The sequence below is a fragment of the Aquila chrysaetos genome, chromosome 3 (assembly GCF_900496995.4).
Source record: "Aquila chrysaetos chrysaetos chromosome 3, bAquChr1.4, whole genome shotgun sequence".
Classification (NCBI taxonomy): Eukaryota; Metazoa; Chordata; class Aves; order Accipitriformes; family Accipitridae; genus Aquila; species Aquila chrysaetos.
The window spans coordinates 3,142,366-3,162,094 of NC_044006.1; the positions used below are offsets into that span (position 1 = coordinate 3,142,366).

The 19,729-nt window shown below is 47.0% G+C and overlaps 1 protein-coding gene across 1 annotated transcript in view; it reads left to right on the forward strand.

The window, feature by feature from the left end:
• The window catches only part of LOC115339061, a 211,181-nt gene that overhangs the window by 182,766 nt on the left and 8,686 nt on the right, over positions 1-19,729 (forward strand). The window contains exons 9-11 of the mRNA XM_030008393.1: positions 468-619; positions 6,576-6,689; positions 7,766-7,894. Of these exons, the coding sequence (XP_029864253.1) occupies positions 468-619; positions 6,576-6,689; positions 7,766-7,894 (395 nt within the window). The remainder of the gene's footprint in view (positions 1-467; positions 620-6,575; positions 6,690-7,765; positions 7,895-19,729) is intronic.

A 19,729-nucleotide genomic window follows, 5' to 3' on the forward strand; every position in this document is an offset into this window, starting at 1 on the left:
AACATCCTGCTCCGTAGAAGGTGTGCTGGACTGCACTCTGATCTCACATAGCTGGGATGAAATTCATAGATTTGGCCTCTTTATTTTCTTTATTGTTTTCACTGACGGTCAAAGACTTTCAGTATAAAGGCTTAGTGATGTGCTAAGATTGTCACAATGTGCAAGGGCAGGAAACTGCCCCGTTTGGAGTCTGACGTAGTTTCCATTATAAACTAAATTAAGAAAGCCCATCAAATGCATGGGACACTTCACACCAGCAGTAGACTGGTGTGTCCTGGTGTATGCATGAGACCACCAAGGGAGGGAAGGGTGGTCAGGTATCACTGACCCCTGTCTAGGACTCAAAAGAAGTGCGATGTGTTCCGAACTCTCCCATAGATTTCTTATATGGGTTCAGACAAGCCATTTAGCTCCTCATTTTCCTTCAAGTCTTGTAAAATGTGGAATCATCATATTTTCATTCCTAGCATCCGCCAAAGCCCCGATGGAGGGTGGAATGACGATTCCAGGCACCACTGGAGCGGGGCTCTCTGGGACCACTGGTGTATTTGCCCGCTACATTTGTAACAACAAATCAAGTTATATTTGTGATTCCCTGAGAAGGAAATCATTCAAGCAGGTAGGCTCTAGGTGTCAAAGGGGACCCACATTTCAAAATATTGTGTGCTAGACTCAACAGAGCTTGGTATGAGAGACAGGCTTAGTTAAATCCCTAAATCTCCCATTTAGGCTTGTTGTTGTTGTTCTTGCAAAGGGTTAACAGACACTGCAAAACATTTCTAGGATGAAGTGCTAAGATTTAGTGTACTGAATTAATTCTTAAATTAGAACAGGGGATTTGCACATGATTTCTAAGGGAAATTATCTTCTGGGTAAAATTAATACAGGAGATGTTTCAACATCTGGGATGGCATTATTATGAGCAATGATTACCCAGACATTGCCAAAAGAAAGAGATCACAGTAGACTCTTTCTTTTCCTAACGAAAATAAGCCACTCACCCTGAAGGAAGAAGACTATTTGCAGAAGGACTGGCTGATTTGGAAATGCACAAGGAGTAAATTCTACATGAAAAAAAGCTGCATGCTTTGCTAATGGGCGGTTGGGAAACAGAACTGCAGACAGTGAAGGTACCCGTTTATACGTGGGCTCCGGGCGTCAGTCTGCCTCGCCTTTGAGGTCTTCATCAAAAAAGGGTGCTTAATGCGGTGCTACAGCTGTCCAGGTGTTTAATGTTCAGAGGTTAGAGAGGAAACGCACTGGCAGATGTGACCTGGAAAACCTTAAAAAGGGATGGTTGGTCCGTCCGTTCCCCGCCCAGAGACCACAAAATTCATCCAAACGTCTCATCTTCCTCCAGCCTTTAGAGGGCTGGTTTTGCCCTGCCTAAAATTGAAATAGGGCAGAGAGTAAAGCCAAAGCAACCTGCTCGAGTTGTTTTGTCAAAACAACCGCACACCAGGAGGAGCTTATAAATATTTATTTTGCTTCAGAGTATTTCATTTTGTCAAGAAAAGAGGAGGGCGCTTGAGCGGGAAAAAGAAGACCGGTGGCACGCCGGCCCCTGCTCCTTTCAAAGGAAAAAACACCGATGTTTAATTTAAAAGGGCATAAATGTAAGAGAAATGCCTCTTTACTTTCATGTTAGTAGCTGGCTATTAAATTACATCACAAGTGCTACGTGTGGGACTAGGCGAGTGCATGGTTATTTCTGTCTTCTAAACCAGAGTGCAAGTCTCAACGTAATTACTTTGGATGCAAGTGTAATTACCAACTGATCTGCAGGAACATACACAGTAGTGACATCCATTCAAGGCAGCATTAGAGCCTGATGATAACACAGCATCATTAACACAGCTTAGCACTTCCGTACGTGGCTACAGGCCATGGTTTTCCTCGGGAAAGGGCTCGCGGTTCGGCGACCGAGCCTGGAGATCTCGTCAGAAGTCACCTGAGATCCTGCCCCTGGTCATCACGTCTGCGCGCGCGGGTATGTGTGAACAAATCAGTGCAGACAATAGCAAACATGATATCCTAATCATGGGAAATTAAGCCAGAACAGACTTTTTTCCAAGATATATCTCCTTATATTTCCGCAACCTGCCTTTTTTTTTTTTCCAAAGCATTGAACCCCCTGAAAAGAAGGAGGGTGCTGAGTCCTGCTGCCTCCCCTGGGGTCACTACCTTTTTGTTTAGTTTTTCTCTGTTTTACTCTACTGTGAGGGCATCATGCTCAGATTTTGGAATATTTTCTCTTGAGCTCACACCACATCTGTCTCCTTTTGGAAGACAGCAGGTATAGGGATTTTCTTTTCTTTATTCTTTTATCTTTTTTTTTTCCAAGGCTGCAAGCATCACAGTAAACAACCCATTTATTCTGATGGTCTTGAAAGCTTTTTCTACACCTCCAAGAAGGTCAGAGAAAAGCTTCAGAAAGTGAAAAGGAGAAAAAAAAAATCCTCCTTTCTTTAGAAAATTGCCTGGTTTGTTACCACACCTTCCTGGCAATACAGTGCTCCAAAGACAACGCAATAGACCAATGTTAGAAATTAAGACATATTAAAGAAAAACAAAATACCTTTTTTTTTTAAAGTTAGTCTTTTCAGGTACCTTTAGTTGCGCCAGTTCTAGCTCATAAATACAAACAAATGAAAAGATGACAAAACACAGCTTGACATAATTTCCCATAAGAAGTATGGGACATAAGATTATACAAACAAGCAAGAAAATATCTCCCAGCTCCTGTGGGTAACAATGCATTCGCACACAGCTCAGGTTCAGTGATGTTAAAGTGAGATTGACAGGGTAACTAACCCCTGAAGGAGGTTTTCCATTTTGGGCAGTCCTGCTAAACCATGCTTGATGCTTTGAATGAGCTCAGTTGCGCAGAGATATCTTTTTTCCCTAGTTTTGCTTATATGATGGTTTTATCAGAGCAACTCCGCAGATGTCAGTGAGACACATTTTGTTTTCAGTTACAGCAGTGTAAATCACAACTGATCTAGTGAACTCAGAGATACCCACTTTACAGCGATATCTGTGACATTAAGAGTTTGGTGCCATGGTATTATGACAGCTTAAAGCCCCTCCATGAAGAAACAAAGTCAGGCTCAGCACTGTCCTGGAACGCATTACAAAGCGTGTTTGTTATTGCAAAGAAGACAGCATTTGCCTTGGCTGTGAAAAAGAAAACCAGATCTATAACAGCTAGGATTTCATCTCTACCATTTATCCAATGAGATTTCCAATCCTCTTGCACAGATACCCTGCTGCTAACATAGCAGTCAAGATCAGAGCACTTAATCAATCATTCACTGAGGACAAATATGCGTAATCTAAATTAGAACAAACCAAGGCATATTTTATATGACAGCCGTACAGATTTTTAAGAAAAAGCATTGGCAAGAAAATTGCATGAAAACAAAATTGTCTTATGTTTATGCTTAAAGTGGTAGATTTCCTAAAAGCTTCTGCGGAACTAGGTAGCCTTGAATACACAGGGGCAAATTCTCCTCTCACTGCTTTCATTTCCACATTTTCCTTAATAAACTAGAGTTGCATTTGGCCCTTCTGGTTCTGAAGCAGAAAGCCTGCTGCAGACCTCAATATGATGTAGAGTCCTTCTTAAAAACCTTTCATATTTTATGATCACTGTCGATTCTCTTATGATCAGTGTTGGTTCAGGCTCTCATGAATCAAAAATCAGCTCGTGGCATGCATCTTAGAGCAACCTATTTGTCTGCAGATAGCAAAGGAAAGTGGCACTTTGAAGAATAAAAACCCTCTGCCTTCAGAACGAAGCATGGGCTGCATGGAAGGCTGGAGCACGAGCCAGCAACTTAGACCTCCTATTCGGGCTCAGCTTTAGGCATGCTGGGTGACCTTGTGTTCTCCCACTTTCCTCTGGGTGAGATATTATTTATCCTTGATAATAAAATACAGGATCCTTCAACTACAACTCATGGTTTAATCTATTGTGTCAACTTGCACAAGCTCCCTTGGAAAAAAAAAAAATCAGAGGCATTAAAAGGAGTAAAAACCCAAGCATCTTTAACTGAAGCCACGCAACTTTCATCAGAGGTCAGGCCCTTGTTGCCCTGACTCTGCAGAGTGAGATCTCCGTGGAAGAGCATTCCGGCGATGGCCTTTGAGAGTGGATGATAGCTACTGCACAGCCCACAGCGCCCATCGTTTTTGGATACCCTTCAACATTAGGTACAAACCCAACAAGCAGCAGGAAGGCTTGAGCCCAGCCAAGCCACTAACAGGGCAGCCAGCACTGCCTCCTGAAAGGAGAACTTTTGCAAAAATGCTGAAAATATCCCTGCAAACATCCTTTTCCCACGTCCCTCTGCAGAGTGGGCTCTAAATAGTTGCCGTGTCTTAGTTCTGCCTCTGCTTCTCTGGAAGGAGCAAAGGCTCCCACGGAAGTTCACACATCACCAAAACCTCCCGTGGGGAGCGAATTGCAGTTTATTGCCATGTTTTGGGACTTCTAAATAAGCATTTCAGTCCCTCCGTGAAAGCTAGTCTGATCTGGTGTGCAGCAGGGCTCCTTTTCTCTCCTCTGACTCTTGGTTTTGGAGGGACTTGTGAGGTTTTTCGGGGACAACTGTGAAGACATCAAAGTCTTCTACCATCCAGCTTGCTGAGGCGAGGCATTGCCATCAGTGCTGCTGACATTGGCAGGTTTGATCAAATCGGTTAGGGAGATGTTGGTAGAATCAATGACCCAACTTTGCTTGAATTAAAGGCAATGGCGAATGCCCCAGAAAAGCCTGGAAAAACAAAGTCAGGGCAATACTGAGGACTTTGGAAAGCTTTATCTTGGGTGTCTAAGCAGGAATTTGTATGCCTACTCACTTATTTTTGCCTCCAAAGGTCAGATACGGATTTTTACTAAGTTTCTTTACGCTTAATGACGAGACAGAGCCTTCATTTTGGTCTAAGTTCATCTCAGTGTTGAGAGAAACCCTTGCTTCTCTGAAGCCTCCTGGAGTTAAACCCCAAAGTGCAGATACCTTCCCGTTAGCACAGACACGCTCTGTAAAATGTGAAAATTCTCTCTCTCTTTTGTCTCCAGTAAATGAAAGAACCTCTGCCCCTTCCCATCCAAAACCCATATATTTTTTAAAGTGCTGACTTCTTCCTTGTTTGCATCAGTTTCAGTCCGCCAGCTCCTGACAGCTCCAATCAAACGTCTGTCCAAACCTAGATGGCCCAAGCAACTGGCATGGTTGAGGCACAGTTTAGAGCGGTTGGAGCGATATGGTTAGCATCACATCTTGGATACACCAGCCTGATTTATTAGGTACCACTGACAGCCCAGAGGACTGGGGGATGCACGAGTCCAAACTGACACCATCTCCCTGGAAAAAAAAAAAAAAAAATCACCGTGTCCTTGTCAGTGTTGGGCCTTTGCCTTATTGTTCTCCCTCCATTTCATGGAGCATTTATGCAGGCTGGAGCCAACTATCCAAAGCAGAGAGGAAAAAAAAGGCTGCTGCAGGTACCAGCGACCTGGGAGCAGTGCTCCCACTTTTCAGCATCCGTACGATTTCCAGAAATCACTTTGAACTACATTTTAAACTTAGAAGCTCAGTTAATCCCCCCACAAATCCCTGCTAAAGCACCTCAATGCGTGGCCCGGCTTATTTTTTTAACTTAGCTTTATTTTTTTTAACTTCTCAAGTATTGACTCAGTCACTTGAATGGGAGGCTGCGGTGTGAAGGTGCACGAGGATGGACTGGAGCATCTAAATGGAGGGCCCCAAACATGAGCGTTTTTCCCTTAACCTTCCTGCACCATTGGGAATAATAATTCCTCGCAGGGCTGTTGCACAGCTTGATTCATTAAGGCTTATGAAGTGCTTTTAGCTGCAGCACTGGAAGGCTCTGCGCAAGTTATTTTGGACTGCTCAGGTGTTAGGAGGAGAGGCACTGCAGAAGGAATACAAATAAATCAAGAAGAGAAACTGCCCCTTTCCTCCATCCAGCCCCTGCCCCCCACTGTTCTCCATCACTGTTGGTGTCAAACAGTTAATTTACAAGCCCAGCACTTTACAAAGCCCCTGGAGCACCAATTGTCCCTTTCTCATGCAACATCAGCTCCTCAAAAAAGCCAGCTGAGTCTCCGGGGGTCACCCTGCTCCTGCCCTTCCCAAGGCAACTTCAGCTCCTATCCAAAACTGCCTGGCTATTTATTTTCGGACAAGTCGGGTCCAGCATCACCCCCTTGCAGCACGATGCTGAAAGCACTGAAATAACCCCGGGGTGCAGGATGGCTGCTCTTGGGGCTCTGAAATGCGCCATGTGCCTGGCCAGGGAGGCAATATTCAGTTGGCGAAGGTGACCCAGATGTCTCACCCAACCCACCACCCATGAGCGCAGCATCCCCCCGCCCCGCACCAGAGCCGCATCGGGACTGGGGAACGCTCCGTCTGGCAGGACAAACTGGGAGAGCAATAGGTGAAGAAACGGGCTTGTGGCTTGGGAAGGTAAAGGCAGTGGATCTCTCACATGGCTTTTTTTTTTTTTTTTCCCCTCCCTCGCTCTGTCTCCCTCCCCTCCTCCAGTCTGTTGCACGGGAGCTGTCGGCCATGCTGTTCCAGTTCAGGGGCTCCTGCAACAGAAAAGATCAGCTGTTGGAGAACCCATGGAAAGCCCTGGGGGAGAGCCATGGCCGCAAGGTAATCAGCAGGCAAAGTTATTACCATTATGCTGCTAATTAATTCCCAGCTCATTACGTTTCCTGTGGCTAATTTGTACTCGCCGCTGATTTGATTAAACTCATCTCTATGCTAATAAATGTGTTTTCCATTTGTTTTAGCGACTGTAGGAAGAGAGCCCGGTATTTACATATTTTGACGTTTATCAAATAAAACGCGGCGCCTGAATTAATTCTGCTCTGATTTATAAGTGGAGGGGGGGGAAGGGGAGTGAGGGGATGCTGAGGGTCAGGCGTACATCGCGTGTGCGGCGGGGAGGGGGCTGCACGGATGGGCGATGCTCCTGGGCATTTAATCCCCACCGGCCCCATCCTGCCCGGGGATGGCTCCTGCAAGGTGTGTGCCACCTCGTCGGCTGCTCCCCTGCCATTTATTTCCCCTTCCCAGCTAAGTTTCGAGACGCGGGGCTTTGATTTGTAGGTAAATCGTACGGTTCACCAACACCTCGTCAGGTGGATTTTTCTTTGTCTTTCAGAAATTGCTGTGAATGAAGATTAGATTTACACTGCAGCACCTAATTATTAGCAGTGACTTTGTTTCCCAGTTCCCTTTGGTAGGACTCGCTACAGTAATATCGGACAGCTTGGATTTCTAATCAGATAGGGAGGCACAGACACCTCGCAATGCATACATAAATATATATATTTTAGGCACGCGTTTTACCCTCTCTCTCCTGGTAAACAGCAGGGCAGAAAGCTCTGTCTGGCCCTCAAGCAGCTGCCTTTTAAACCCAAGGCTAAATCTTCAGGGCAGATCTTCAGCAAGTGAAATTCCATTCAAAACTGTCGTCCTGTTTCCTGCAGTTAACTATTGCAGTAACAGTCTCCTCTTCATTTGGGGCAAATCCTAACAGAAAAATACTCTCAGAGTGTTAAGTCAGCGGGATTTGTGCTTTTACAGCACTTAAGGATTTGTGAAATCCAGTCTTTCCTTTTCCTAGGAAAACTGGCAATTGTCACCAAGCACATCCTCTACCTCTGTGTGTGCGTGTTCATATGTATAATGTTACGTTGGTGCACATATTATATATCACACAGGACGGAGGCCAGATCCTCTGCACGCAGCATGGCTCAGGGAGGGCTGGGATGGAGGCGAGGCAGGGAAATGCTCCTCTTCTGGTGCTGGAAAAGGCACGCCGGCTCAGCAGGGATGCCTGGGAGCCCAGGGTAGGTCTGACCTGTCCCAGTCCTCCTCCCTGGTTTTTGTCTGGAAGTTTGGCTCAACCCAAGAGGGATTTTCTTTCCCTCCGCATGCTCGCTTTCCGCTGGTTTCTCTAGTTTCTCTCCCAGGTGCTTCATGTTTGCATGCCACACCAGCGGTCCCCCGGGCAGCCCACAGCTTTCGTTCACACCCCCAGCAAAAGTTTCCCACCAAAGAGGGGCCCCGACGATGCCACTTCTCACTCTGGCAGTAAGACACCTTCCACTGCCGCCGCTTCACCCCAGGCGATCTGGAAACAGCTTGATTGCTTAAGTAACAATTAACAGCCTTGTCTTTTGGGAGTGCTTCTGGTGCGCAGCGTGCGTATCCCCTGCTCCCGGAGCCTGCGCTCTCCTACCATCTTACCCAAACTGCGGACATCCCCCAGCTCCTTCCCACTCCTCACCCTTCCATGTGGAAGGGTGATGGTGGGCTGCACGGTGCTGCCGAGCCCATCCCAGGCTCCGCTGCAGCCACGATGACGGTTTTTCCCCTCTTGCACTTGCTCTGAGGATGCGCAGACGTACTTGTGCTGCTGCCCGGGATGCGTAGGATGAGGGCGTCCCGCCGGCGATGCCGCACCGGTCCCTCGTAGGGCCGGATCCAGCTGCGCTGCCAGACCGTGGCAGCAGCTCCCTGGGTTGTTTTTAAACCAGGTCCTCAAAAAGAACCTCAAAAAGAAAAGCCCTGTCTGGAGCGATGCGGTGCTCAGCTCCCGGCGTGTGCCCGAGCGATGGGGCCATGCCTGATCCTGAGCACCACCTTGGCTGCGCATCCAGAGTCCGAGGTGTTACACGGTATTGTCTCGCTATCGCTAGAAAAACCAGCTAAGCCATGTGGCAGTGCAATTGCTGGACTTTTCTCTTCCTATAAAAGGTTTTAAGCCTTTGCAAAACCGGGAAGTATTACTGAGAAGAAAAAAACCTGCCTTGTTTCGCATTAACAGTCTTTGCTTTTCCTGGCGAAGGTGGGACAATAGCCACACGCTGCATGGTATCAGTGTCACAAAGAACGGACCCAAAAGGCTTCAGCTCAGGACAAATAAAAGTAACATTGATTCCTTTTTATTTTTCTTTTTTTTTTTTTTTTTTCCAGCTGGTATCAATACATTAAACAGCCACGCTGGAAAAGTGAAATTGATTCAAGGCCTTCAGTGCTCCCTGCCAAAAAAGCCTCCTGCAAGGATCTATTCTGTCTTGAATTACAGTCTGGAAAAGTTCAATAGGTTATTGTACAAACAGAGAGCAAAAGCCCGTCAACAATGGAGCCAAAGTGATTGTGCGGCTCCTTTGTGTTTGCCAGCCCCACGCCCCTCGCAAGCTCGGATGTTAAATCAGTTTAATTAAAATGGTGGGCTTCAAATGCTTCGCATTTTTTTAATGCACGTCCCTGTGTAAAGACACGTAGGCTGAGAGGTTTAAAGCTGCTTGCCTGAACTGACAGCCCCCCCCCCCCCCCCGCCCCGGTCCCTTTCTTGGTCCCTAAATTGCAGCAGATTTTTACAGCTGCTGAGCACTTCAGGCAGGAACCTCGGCCTCAGCTGTGTCCAGAATTGCTCCGTGCTCCCCAGCGAGAAAAGGTGGTCCCAGGGCTGGTCACGTCTCCCTTTAGCAGAAGGTGTTGGTGACACGCGGCACCTGCAAGCTGGGGACACGCGCCGGGTGGGCACCCGAGGTGCGTGACCCTTTGGCCAGCTCTTGTCCCCGCAGGCTGGAGCCGTGCTTCGGGGCTGCACGCGTGTAGGTGACGTGGCTGTGGGACCCTCCAGAGCCCGTGTCCGTCCTCCCCACCCCCGGGTGAGGTCCCCGATGCTGCGGCGGGTTTGTCACGAGTCCTGCCGGAGGGTCTCCTCCTCCAAGCAGGCGGGAGAAAGGCACGGCGTTGTGCTACATCACGGTTTCTAAGTCCCCCTCTCCATCTCTAATTAAGATTCAAATTGAGTATAGGCATCGTGTGTAAGTAAGATGCTAATTATTAAAGTCATTGATCTCCCAGACAATAAAGCAGGCTCACTTTTCTGGCCTGCCCGTATTTTGAGGTAGCTCTGAACCCTCACAGTCGTAAACACCCGGGATACCTGGAAGCCACATTTGAGAAGTGTGTAAATGATCGATTTCGCAGGGAGGTGAAGTCCCCATCTTGCTTTGAACAAAACCTCTTTACAGCATTTCCAGCCCCAGCTGACCCCGGCCACACATCTGGCTCTCTTGATAACTCAGCTCCCCGTAATGACATGCATTAAACTTTCTTACCCCGCCTCGCTGGACATCTGCCTGATGCCCTCGTCCACGCTGCACCATTGCATTTATTTTCTCATTGGAGTAACCAGGATTTACTACTCCGCGTGCACTCGCTGGCTTCTCCTGCTGATTTCCCGTGCTCCAGCTCGGGGTCACCCAGGAGGAGGGGGCCAGCGTTTCCCGGGGGGTGCAAGCCATTTGGGATACGCGGTCCCCAGAAGCACCTATAGACAATGTACATGCACGAGCGCAGCGCTTTCTGGAGATGCAGCACTTGCCATCCCTGAGCGCGAGGAGCCCGTAGCCAGCACCCCAGCACCCGTGGCCGTGGCCACTGACCCGTCTGGCTACCGTGCCCCCACGGCTGGATGCAGCTGCACGGGGAGCGGGCACGTTTCTCCCGGGCTGGCAGGCAGGTTCAGAGCTCCTGCTCGGAATGGAAATCCCGTAGCCCTTCTCCTCTAGCCGTAAAAATAACCTCAGGAACAGAGAGCGTGTTTGGAGAGACCAGGGCTCGGCAGGTGCCCTTGCGAGGATGCTGTCTGTCTGTCTGTCCGTCCCTCTCCACTCCAAAGCTGTCCCCACGGTCAGGGCGAAGGGACGCAGCACAGTTTGGCCGGGCTGCAGGCGCAGGGCTGAGCAGGTTTATTCATGAGCCACATAGCAAACGCACAGGGCGGGATGCATCAAGGTTTCATTCCCTCGTCCCCAAATTTGACAACCTTCATGGCTGAACATCCTACCTAGGTGTCACAGGGCTTGGGAAAAAGGTGCGCGTAGTTCGAAAAAATATATGAAAAGGTGGCTGAAAAACTACGGGGAGAGAACATTATACGGAGAGCAGAGCACAACCAGTACGGGGCCAGGCTGCGAGGTAGGAGGGCAAAGCCACAAGCTGGGAGGGTGAAGGTGGCCGGTGCTTTAGTGGCCGCAGCACGGGTAGATTCAAGAGAAAGAAAAGGCTTGGGCTGCAGAAGAGAGGGATGCTAGCCTGGAAACACAAAGTGCAGTACCACACTGCACCAAAACGCTGGAATTAACATCAAAGCAATCCTGGAGCAAATGAGATTACAGTATGCATGTTAATGAGGCAGCAGCGCTAATCAGCAAGGATGCCTCGCTAGGAGGGCTGCACTGCCAACTTGTGATTTTTGTTGTCAGGCTGGACTGGGCTTCCATTTGGAGCGAAGATTTTGTTTGGTTTAAAAACAATCAGTATTTTTGCAGGGTTTCTGGCAATCTCAGATTTGATTTGATTTCCTCAAGTAGATGTCTGGCCCTCCAGGGTACGGAGAAGAACTTGGAAATGGGATTGAAGTGGTCCCCAGAGCCAAACTGAAAACCACTCCAAAGCCAAGGAGCGGATGAAAGTTGCCCAAAATGTATTTTACTCTATTTTTTAAACCTCATTATTTTTAAGCCAATCTCACCAGCTTGCAGAGAGCTGAATACATGGCTTTTGCACAGTGTGTTTGTGTGTTAAGCTTTCCTAAGGAATATGAAGCCACTCAAAATGCGAGGGGTCCAGCTCTGCTCACGCTTGTAGCAGGGTTTTTTTCCGGTACCACAATGCCAATGTCAGAGTTATACTTCACCACTGAGCTCCAAAACTGGAGCTTTTTAAAGTCAAGAGCCCTAAAAAAAGCACTTGCTTGGGAGTCATGTGGCTTCAGGCAAAAAGCTCTAAAAGGGGCAGCCCCCTCCCCAGGGAGGTTTAGCTGGGCTGGGAAAAAGGATAGAGGGAAGGTTAGGGTAAGAAGGGCATCATGAAGAAGGAAAGGATTGAGATAAGGAAAGGCAGATAAGCCGCTAGCAAGAATTAAAAGGGCAGGACCCACGGCAGAGGATAGGCGTGAGCCATATCTCTGCTACCACTGAGCTGCCTGAAACGCGAGATGTTCCCAGAGGCCAGGGAGCAGATTCATCTCGGTCAGGGAAGCTTTGGAGCAGGGTCAGGAAAATGGAAACCTTTCTGGAGCTTTTCATCTGTCTCTGTAGCCAGCTAACCCCTTGGGAGCCAGGTGAAGGTGGAGAACAGCCACACCAGGGGATGGGAATGCTGCAGCGTGTGCTACGAAGGTGCAAACCACCCTGGGGAATCGGCCCCAGCCTCCTGACGGTCCCTCTCGAACACTTTTTATGGAAAATGCCATTCTGATCAACTCCCTTTGCAAAGAAACGAGGCTTGTTTTGATCTGTTTTTCAAAAAGCCTTTCTTCTTGATTGGAGAAATTGGCTTAAATGGGTCTCTTTCCCTTTTCTGAAGCAAGGCTGCAATTTGTTTCTGCTTCCTTCTCTTTTCACTGATAATCTTATTTGCTGAAACTGTGAATAAAACAGAATTCGGGATATCTGAGTGTTTATAGAGCATAACGACATGGTTTAGGTCTAAGTCTGCAAGGCAAACGTGCATCTTCTGCAGGTGGCTCCGCGTGAGGCGCAGTGGTGGGCACCAGGAGAGCTGATACTCCGGTTCCCAGCTCTCGTCCAGCTCTGAGAAAACATCTTCTCTCTTTTCGCTTCAGAGAGGGCAACGACGTGGCTCAGCTTCACGGAAATCTTGCATGCCCTGATGCAGAGGTGCTGCAGGAAGAGGCTCCCCGAGCTGCGTTTCACTCGCTGCATCTCCCGAGGGAATAGATCTGGGCAGAGCAGCAGAGGAATGGGGGAGTAACCGAACAGGGACCTGAGAAGGTGCAGATGTACCTCCCTTCTGCTACAGATTTACATGGCTGGGAAAAGAAGCTGTTCAGTAGTGCTTTCCATGCCAGGGAAATCATTAACAAATTAATCATTTACTAATTAAACGGCATGATACCCATGTAAAGGGAGCGTGATTATCCTCTTTTGTAAGTCAGGAAACTAAATGGCGTTTCTGATTTTAGACCAAATTTGCCCTTCTTGCAACCTCACAGCTTCTGCTGCCACAACCTTTGCTCTGTGGCCAAAACAGCTTCTTTAGAGCACCCGTCTCTGCACAGCAGTGGGAGAAACCACCCTGATTTGCACCGTGCCAAGCACCCTTGCTGCCTGACGGCTGTTCCCGGGCTCCTTTTGGAAAGGGATGGAGGCTTGGCTGGTTTTTTTTGCATGTCCTTTCGATGTAGTGGGGATGCCAGAGGACTGGAAGAGCCAGACAAGGAGATGAGGCTGCATTCTCGCTGGGCATCACGAAGGCTTGCTGGGTGCACGCACACCCTTTGCCACCCCTCCAGATGAATCACAGTCTGCAAAAATCATCCGCAGACTCAGGAGAAGTGAGAGCAAAATGAGAGCCAAAGTCTGATCTGCTTCTTTTCACTCTTCTCATTTTATTTAGATCACGCACGTGAGATTAAACGTCTGCTTTATCCCAAATGAGTAGCCTCTGGCAACAGGCGGGATAGGTGAAACTTCATCTGCGGCATATGAGCATAAATTTATTTAAGAAGTGAGAAGCAGTGAAATTGGGAAGGCAGAGCAGTGGCAGTGCTGTTCAGTGAAGACCATGGAAGTACCTTCCTCATTGCATGTTTGAAGCAAGTCTTTGGGATGCGGTGAAAGAAAATCTATAATCAAAATGCCAAGTTATTGCATCGCAGGAACGTTTGTCCTTGCTGAGACCTCTCATACCACTCCTACCACAATGCTTTCCAATTAAGTGCTCAGATATAGCAGAAACTCCCCAGAACTCAAGTCAAAATGCTTCCCCTTACTTTGTGATCTCGAGGTGTCCAGCATACAGCAGCTGACACGGCGCAGCAGCCTGAGCCCTGTGCACCTACATGGAGTTGTCACAGGTATTTACTTTTGCTAAGTGCAGCTCATTATTATTGCCGTCTCTGGAGCTGTAGTGCAATGAAAATTAATTCCCCACGGCCTCGCCCAATAACTTTTGGAACAATATATTTTCCAGTTTTCTTTACTTTGTGTTATGGTTTCATATACTCAATCAATTGTGGATGTCATACAGTGAAGCGGTCCTACCTGCTGCAGAGGGAAAAGCGCGCTGGACTTTGCTGTGCAGTTGTTTGCTTTGTGTTGTGTACACAGAATAAAAGTTAATTCAGGAGCAGCTAGAAAAAAAAACCACTGAGATTAGGAGCACAGAGATATAAGAGGCTGAAAACTAAAGTCTTGCTGACTCCAGGAAAGTAAGAGACATCTAAGACGGTTCCTTTCCCCATCATAACTCAATACAAATAAATAGAAGAAGGTGGATGGAAATGGAGTAAATTATTTCACTGCCTAGAGCGACAGATGAGCAAAAAACAACTGGGCTGGCTTCTCCAGGCTTTCAACACTTTTGCACGCCTTAAAAAAACCACCATATTCGGCCACCTGCTGCTGAACTTCACGGTGGCCGTCCATCCAAAGATTTACAATAACCAGGCAGCCCAGTATGGTTTTCCAGCTTGATTTCCTCAGCGGGATTTTGTAGGGATAAGGTGACACAGGGGTGATGTCTGAGAGCCTCCTCTTCCTCACCCATTCACTGCTCCTGGGGACACAAGGAAGTTTTTATCCTTCAGGCACAACAGCAAAGTGCAATTCGAGTTACCCATAAGGAATCGGATTTGGGCTTTTGCTCCTTTCGGAGGCTCCTGCCCGCAGCCCAGCAAGCAGCCTGCCCTGCTGCCGAGTGCTTATGCACACCAAGAACTAGATCCCTTTTTCTAAGCCAAAGCACATCTCTAATTCAAACACAAAGTGAAAGGGTGCTGGAAAGCCACTGGCCTTTATGGTTTATTAAGCTCCTTGTGCAGGCATAATTTTAGGGTTTGTTTTTTGTTTTTTTTTTTGAGACTAGACCGTGTCACTGCTGTGTTGCACTTCACAAAACCCACGAAGCCACCATCCCTCCTTCAAAATGATGGAAGAAGTATGGGGAAAATCCCGCCTTTGCTGCTGAACTATTACGTGACTCTCTTTTTTTAAAAAAGAATAACAGTCACATTTCTAAACAGCTCTTTATTAAACCGTCCAAACATATCATCTGCACTGGAGGATGTAAGGGCTGACACCAGACAAAACCATCAGATTGCTCCGAGAAAATGCATTGGCTTGTCTTGACAATTCAGGACTCTGTGGAATACCCTGTTCATATTTGCTGTTGATTTTAAGACTGAAATTTGCAGTATGAAAACAGACATGCCTAAGAAAGCATTGCTCAGCTTAAACTTAAAAGGACAGAGATGCAAGATTACAGCAGAGAGATGCAGCTCCTGGCTCCGAGCCCTTTCTTAGGAACCAGCTTACACTTTGCCTTGGGCTTTTGGTCTATCAGCATCTAATGAAAGATGACAGTGCAGGCTCCCTTAGGGGCTAACGTGGGCAATTTCAGTTCTGGCATTTTAATTTATCTGTAACCAGCAGTTTTCAAAAGGGTAGAGCTAAAAAAGAACTTGGCTTGGTCACACACAGACAAAAAAAGGGGGAGTTGTGACATAAAATGCATGAGGAGGTTTGCTTCATTTTAACTCCTTGGGATCCTGCTACGCAGACGCTGCGCAGCGGAGCCTGTAGCGATGGCTGCGGTCTCTTAGCACGTTGGCTTGATGCTATTAACCCTATACACCAGGTAGCTGGGTTTTCTTTAGGTGAAGTGGATTCCTCCATGGTTTATGGCTGTTGGGTTTAGTGCCGGGCACATCTACTATATTCCTGACAGTTAAGGTCCCGACTTTTCCCGTTTATTAATCCCCAAAGTTGCATTCAGACACTGTAATGGCAAAAGGTTAGCTTAGGATCAGTAACAGCCATAAATCCAGAATTAAAGGCTGCGGGTTTGTCTCCAGCCCACCCCGTGGTGCCTAGGTGCTGCGGCGGGGGGGGGGGGCAGAGCCTGCTGTGAGCGGGCATGAGCACCCACGCACTCGTTGCACATGTGCAGCTGCCCCTGCAGCGTAGCGGGCAGCCTGGGATGCTCAGCCCACGCTCCAGGGAGAGAGGAGCAGCTCCGTCCTCGGTCTGGACTTCCCGTGGCATTTTTCTTGCCAGGTTTCCCGAGATCCCACTTGCCGGGGTGCGCACGCCGAGTGGAAAAGGTTCTCATGGCAAGCTCCGTGCTGACGCAGCGCGACGCTGCAGTACCGCTGACGATAGCGCCTGGCTCCGGTTCACATCCGAACCTCATCAGTAGCATTTGACGCTGCCGTCTATTTGTTCCCTGGCCTGTTCAATATACCCTCCAGGCACCTGGCTAACCTCAGGGCACCCGATACCACCAGTGAGTTCCCGAAGGATGGGTCCAATCCAGCTGCTGCCTGGGCTGGGGGTTGCAAAAACTTCATTCGGGATTGAATGGGTTAAATTTTTTAAAATTTTTTTTTTTTTTTCTTTTTTTTTTACTTCTTTCCACGGAAGAATTTCACTTTGCCTTTTTTCTCCCTGCTGCCTCTAGAGGACCAGGCGATTCAAGGCACAACTCTAGCAGATGGTTTTGGTGATGTAAAGCACAAGGGGATCGCTCCCAAGAGCTGCTGAGGCAGTTAAGTCAAAAATGAAGTGATGCATGCAGCATGCCACAGCCCCTGTCCCGGCCGGCTTCAGACGCTTTCTTCCGCACAGCCAGCTCCGTGCTGTCCCCGCGGCCTCCGCGGCGATTTATACGCCGAGCTTTCTCCGCATCTGATCCAAAAATCTGCTGGAAGGGGTGATCGGCCCTTTCCTAAGCACCCTGAGCCGGTTTGAGTCGGAGCGAAGAGCACGTGCCGGTCAAACGCTCGTACGGCAAGTGAAACCCAAATCGGCAATCCCTTTGCTGATCCTGCCGACCGCCGTGAGAGCTGCAAAAGGTGCTGGGCAATGCAAGCTGCAAACTTGCTGGAGATCAGGAGAATTTTTTTTTAAGGTTTACAAATTGTAATGTAAAACCTTAACCTCTCGTCCATGGCAAATATTGCCAAAGTTGTTAGAGAGTGAGAAAAGCGAATCCATGTTTTGTCAATATTAGTCCGATAAACAAAATTTAAGAACTAAATGCATTCTGTGCTTAGCAAATGAAAATTAATTTCTGATACGTGAGAACTGACTTTCTCTTAACAACATTTCCCTTGCTTTAGTGAGATAATCTAGAGCTATATTAGGAAATGCAAACATTTTTCAGAAGAACTATACATAATTTATAGAGAAGCAGAGCTGAATTAGCTATAGCAGTGCATTGAGCTTTACTACCATCCATACGTCTCTCGCCCCTAAAGCCAGGATCTCAGCTGTGCACAGCGAATCCGCTCCATCTCTCTGATGAAACCCTCTCCCAGAAACAGTTAAACACAAGAAACCAGAAATGATCCATAAATTAGGTCTGGCTATAGGTTCAAAATCATAAGTTATGGCCTATTGACCTCATACTCTGAGGGGAAATCAGAAGCATTTTTCTAAAGAGCCACCACTGGAGGAAGGGAGGTTTAATATATGGCACAGCAGAGCACTGATGCAAATAAATACGGCGCTGCATAATTGTAGGGAAAATCAATAAATAGCATGGTGGTTAAAATAAAGATATGCATAGTGAGGTTTCTGGTTTATATGTGTGAACGGCTGTTTCCCGAGAAGTGGAGGAAGATTTTTTTTCCTGCATAGAGCCTCTAAATACGACAAAGGCGGCGGCTCGTCCACTGCCCCTTTTACGAGGAGCAAGTTTCAGCTATTGTCTTCCTCAGAGCAGCTATCTTGAGTCGTGATTATTAGCATAATTAATAAGCGCAGTTTGCTCATTTGAAAAATTCCAGCGACATTTGCCGCTCAGGCATCGTCAGAGCAAGACACAAAAAAATCACTGTGACAACTGTTTTGCAAGTTAAGGTTTTACTGACGAACACCACAAAGAGATGAAGCCCAGAGCAAGTCCCTTTTCACTTTAATATTTAAACCTCTTTTAAGACAACGTCAATATTAACGCTCATAATTGATGCTGGCAGTCTGACCATAAAAAAGGCAAGCGATATGATTAAAAAAAAACCAATAATAGCAATTGCGATGTGCCGGCCACCGTAGCGGAGGGCACTGGGACGAGGGGCTGAGGTCTCCTGCATCCCTGATGCCGTCGAAGCGGAGCTGGTGATGCTGCCCAGGAACGGATGAGACCCTTCGCGTTCGGCTGATTGCGTTTCTCCAGGCAAAGCCCTGGATCTCCTGGCCAAGAAACCCATCCTTGCTCAGCCTCAAGACCGGCCAATGCTTTTAATAACTAAATACCATTTGTAGCTAGTTAACCTCGGGTTTTCCAGCATTAAAGATATTTCCCACAGGAACCAAAGAGCACTAGATGAATAGATAAATGCAAAGTTCATGGAAGTCGATGGGAAAGAGCACACGGCCCTTCGCAAATCCTGACGTGCGGGGAAAATACCCAGCAAGTGCACTGGGCTCCGAAAATAGTTTTTTATTGGACAGAGTTTTTTGATTGTCATTGACCTTATTCTGAGAAATTAGTCAATTGTTTCAGTTTAAAATTTAGGCTAAAAGTAGCCATAATTTGAAATAATGTGAAACTGAGTTTAAATGCAAAGTGCTAGATAACCTGAGTACGATTATTATGGTTGCTCGGTCTATAATACAACCAGAAGGAATTGTACAGTAGATCACCATCTCCATTTTTTTTAAATGGAGGTGTAGAGTAGTTCTGCCGGCTTTGAATTGTACTAGTATGCAGTATATGGCATAAAATCAAAACCGGAGAGATAATGTGGTTATTAAAGCTGATACACTATTTTGAATTTTGACTTTTTTTTTTCACTTTTTGAAATTAAAGGTGAGGAAACAACTAAAATATCTTGTACCCATTAAAAAATTGAGCTGCGTTCACTAGAGGGAAAAATATTTCATGAATAGCAATTTGGGATTTCTAAAAGGCGAGGTTTAATAAAAAAATTATCGGTGACAACACTTCTCTTTTTCTCCCAGTCAGGTTGGATGGCTGCATAGACAGAAATCTTTCTGAACAAACCCAACGCACTTCAGTTAAGCCATTTTATGTACGTCCACTCTGACATTCAGCCTTAAACTAAAACCAGCAAAACTCCTTCTTAGCAACCCTCTCCCAGCAAACACGCTCCCGCTCCGTAGGTATTTAAGCAGGATGTCCCAGCCAGCCCTTTTCTTTATATTCTTGATATTTTTTCCTCTGTGCTTTGGGGTTCTCCAGGCAGTTTTTACTCCTTCCAGAGGAAGATGCACAACAGAAGAATTGGGATTAAAGAGACAATGAGAAGTCCTAACCGCTGCCGTGCAGCAGAGAGCAGGGTACGGATTTAGCGCTAACAACAGAAAATAGGAGAGCTTTGTAGCAATTAAAGCTGGTCAAAACCCACCAAATGGTAGCGAAAATAAGAAGGCGGGGGGGAAATCATTGCGATATTACGAGTCTAAAAAAAAAAAAACAATCAATATTCTTATTGTTCTCTGCAAGGGTCTCACAAGGAGGAAAGAGCCATGCCCAAGTCTCAGGGCTGGCTGCAAAATACAAGATTAGCGGTTAGATCCTTATCAAAAATGGCAATGGGAAGCTTTTGTTTAAAAGGTCTACTTAAAAGAAAGCCCTCCTGACTGATTACTGCATTTGTATTTAAAAGAAAGACG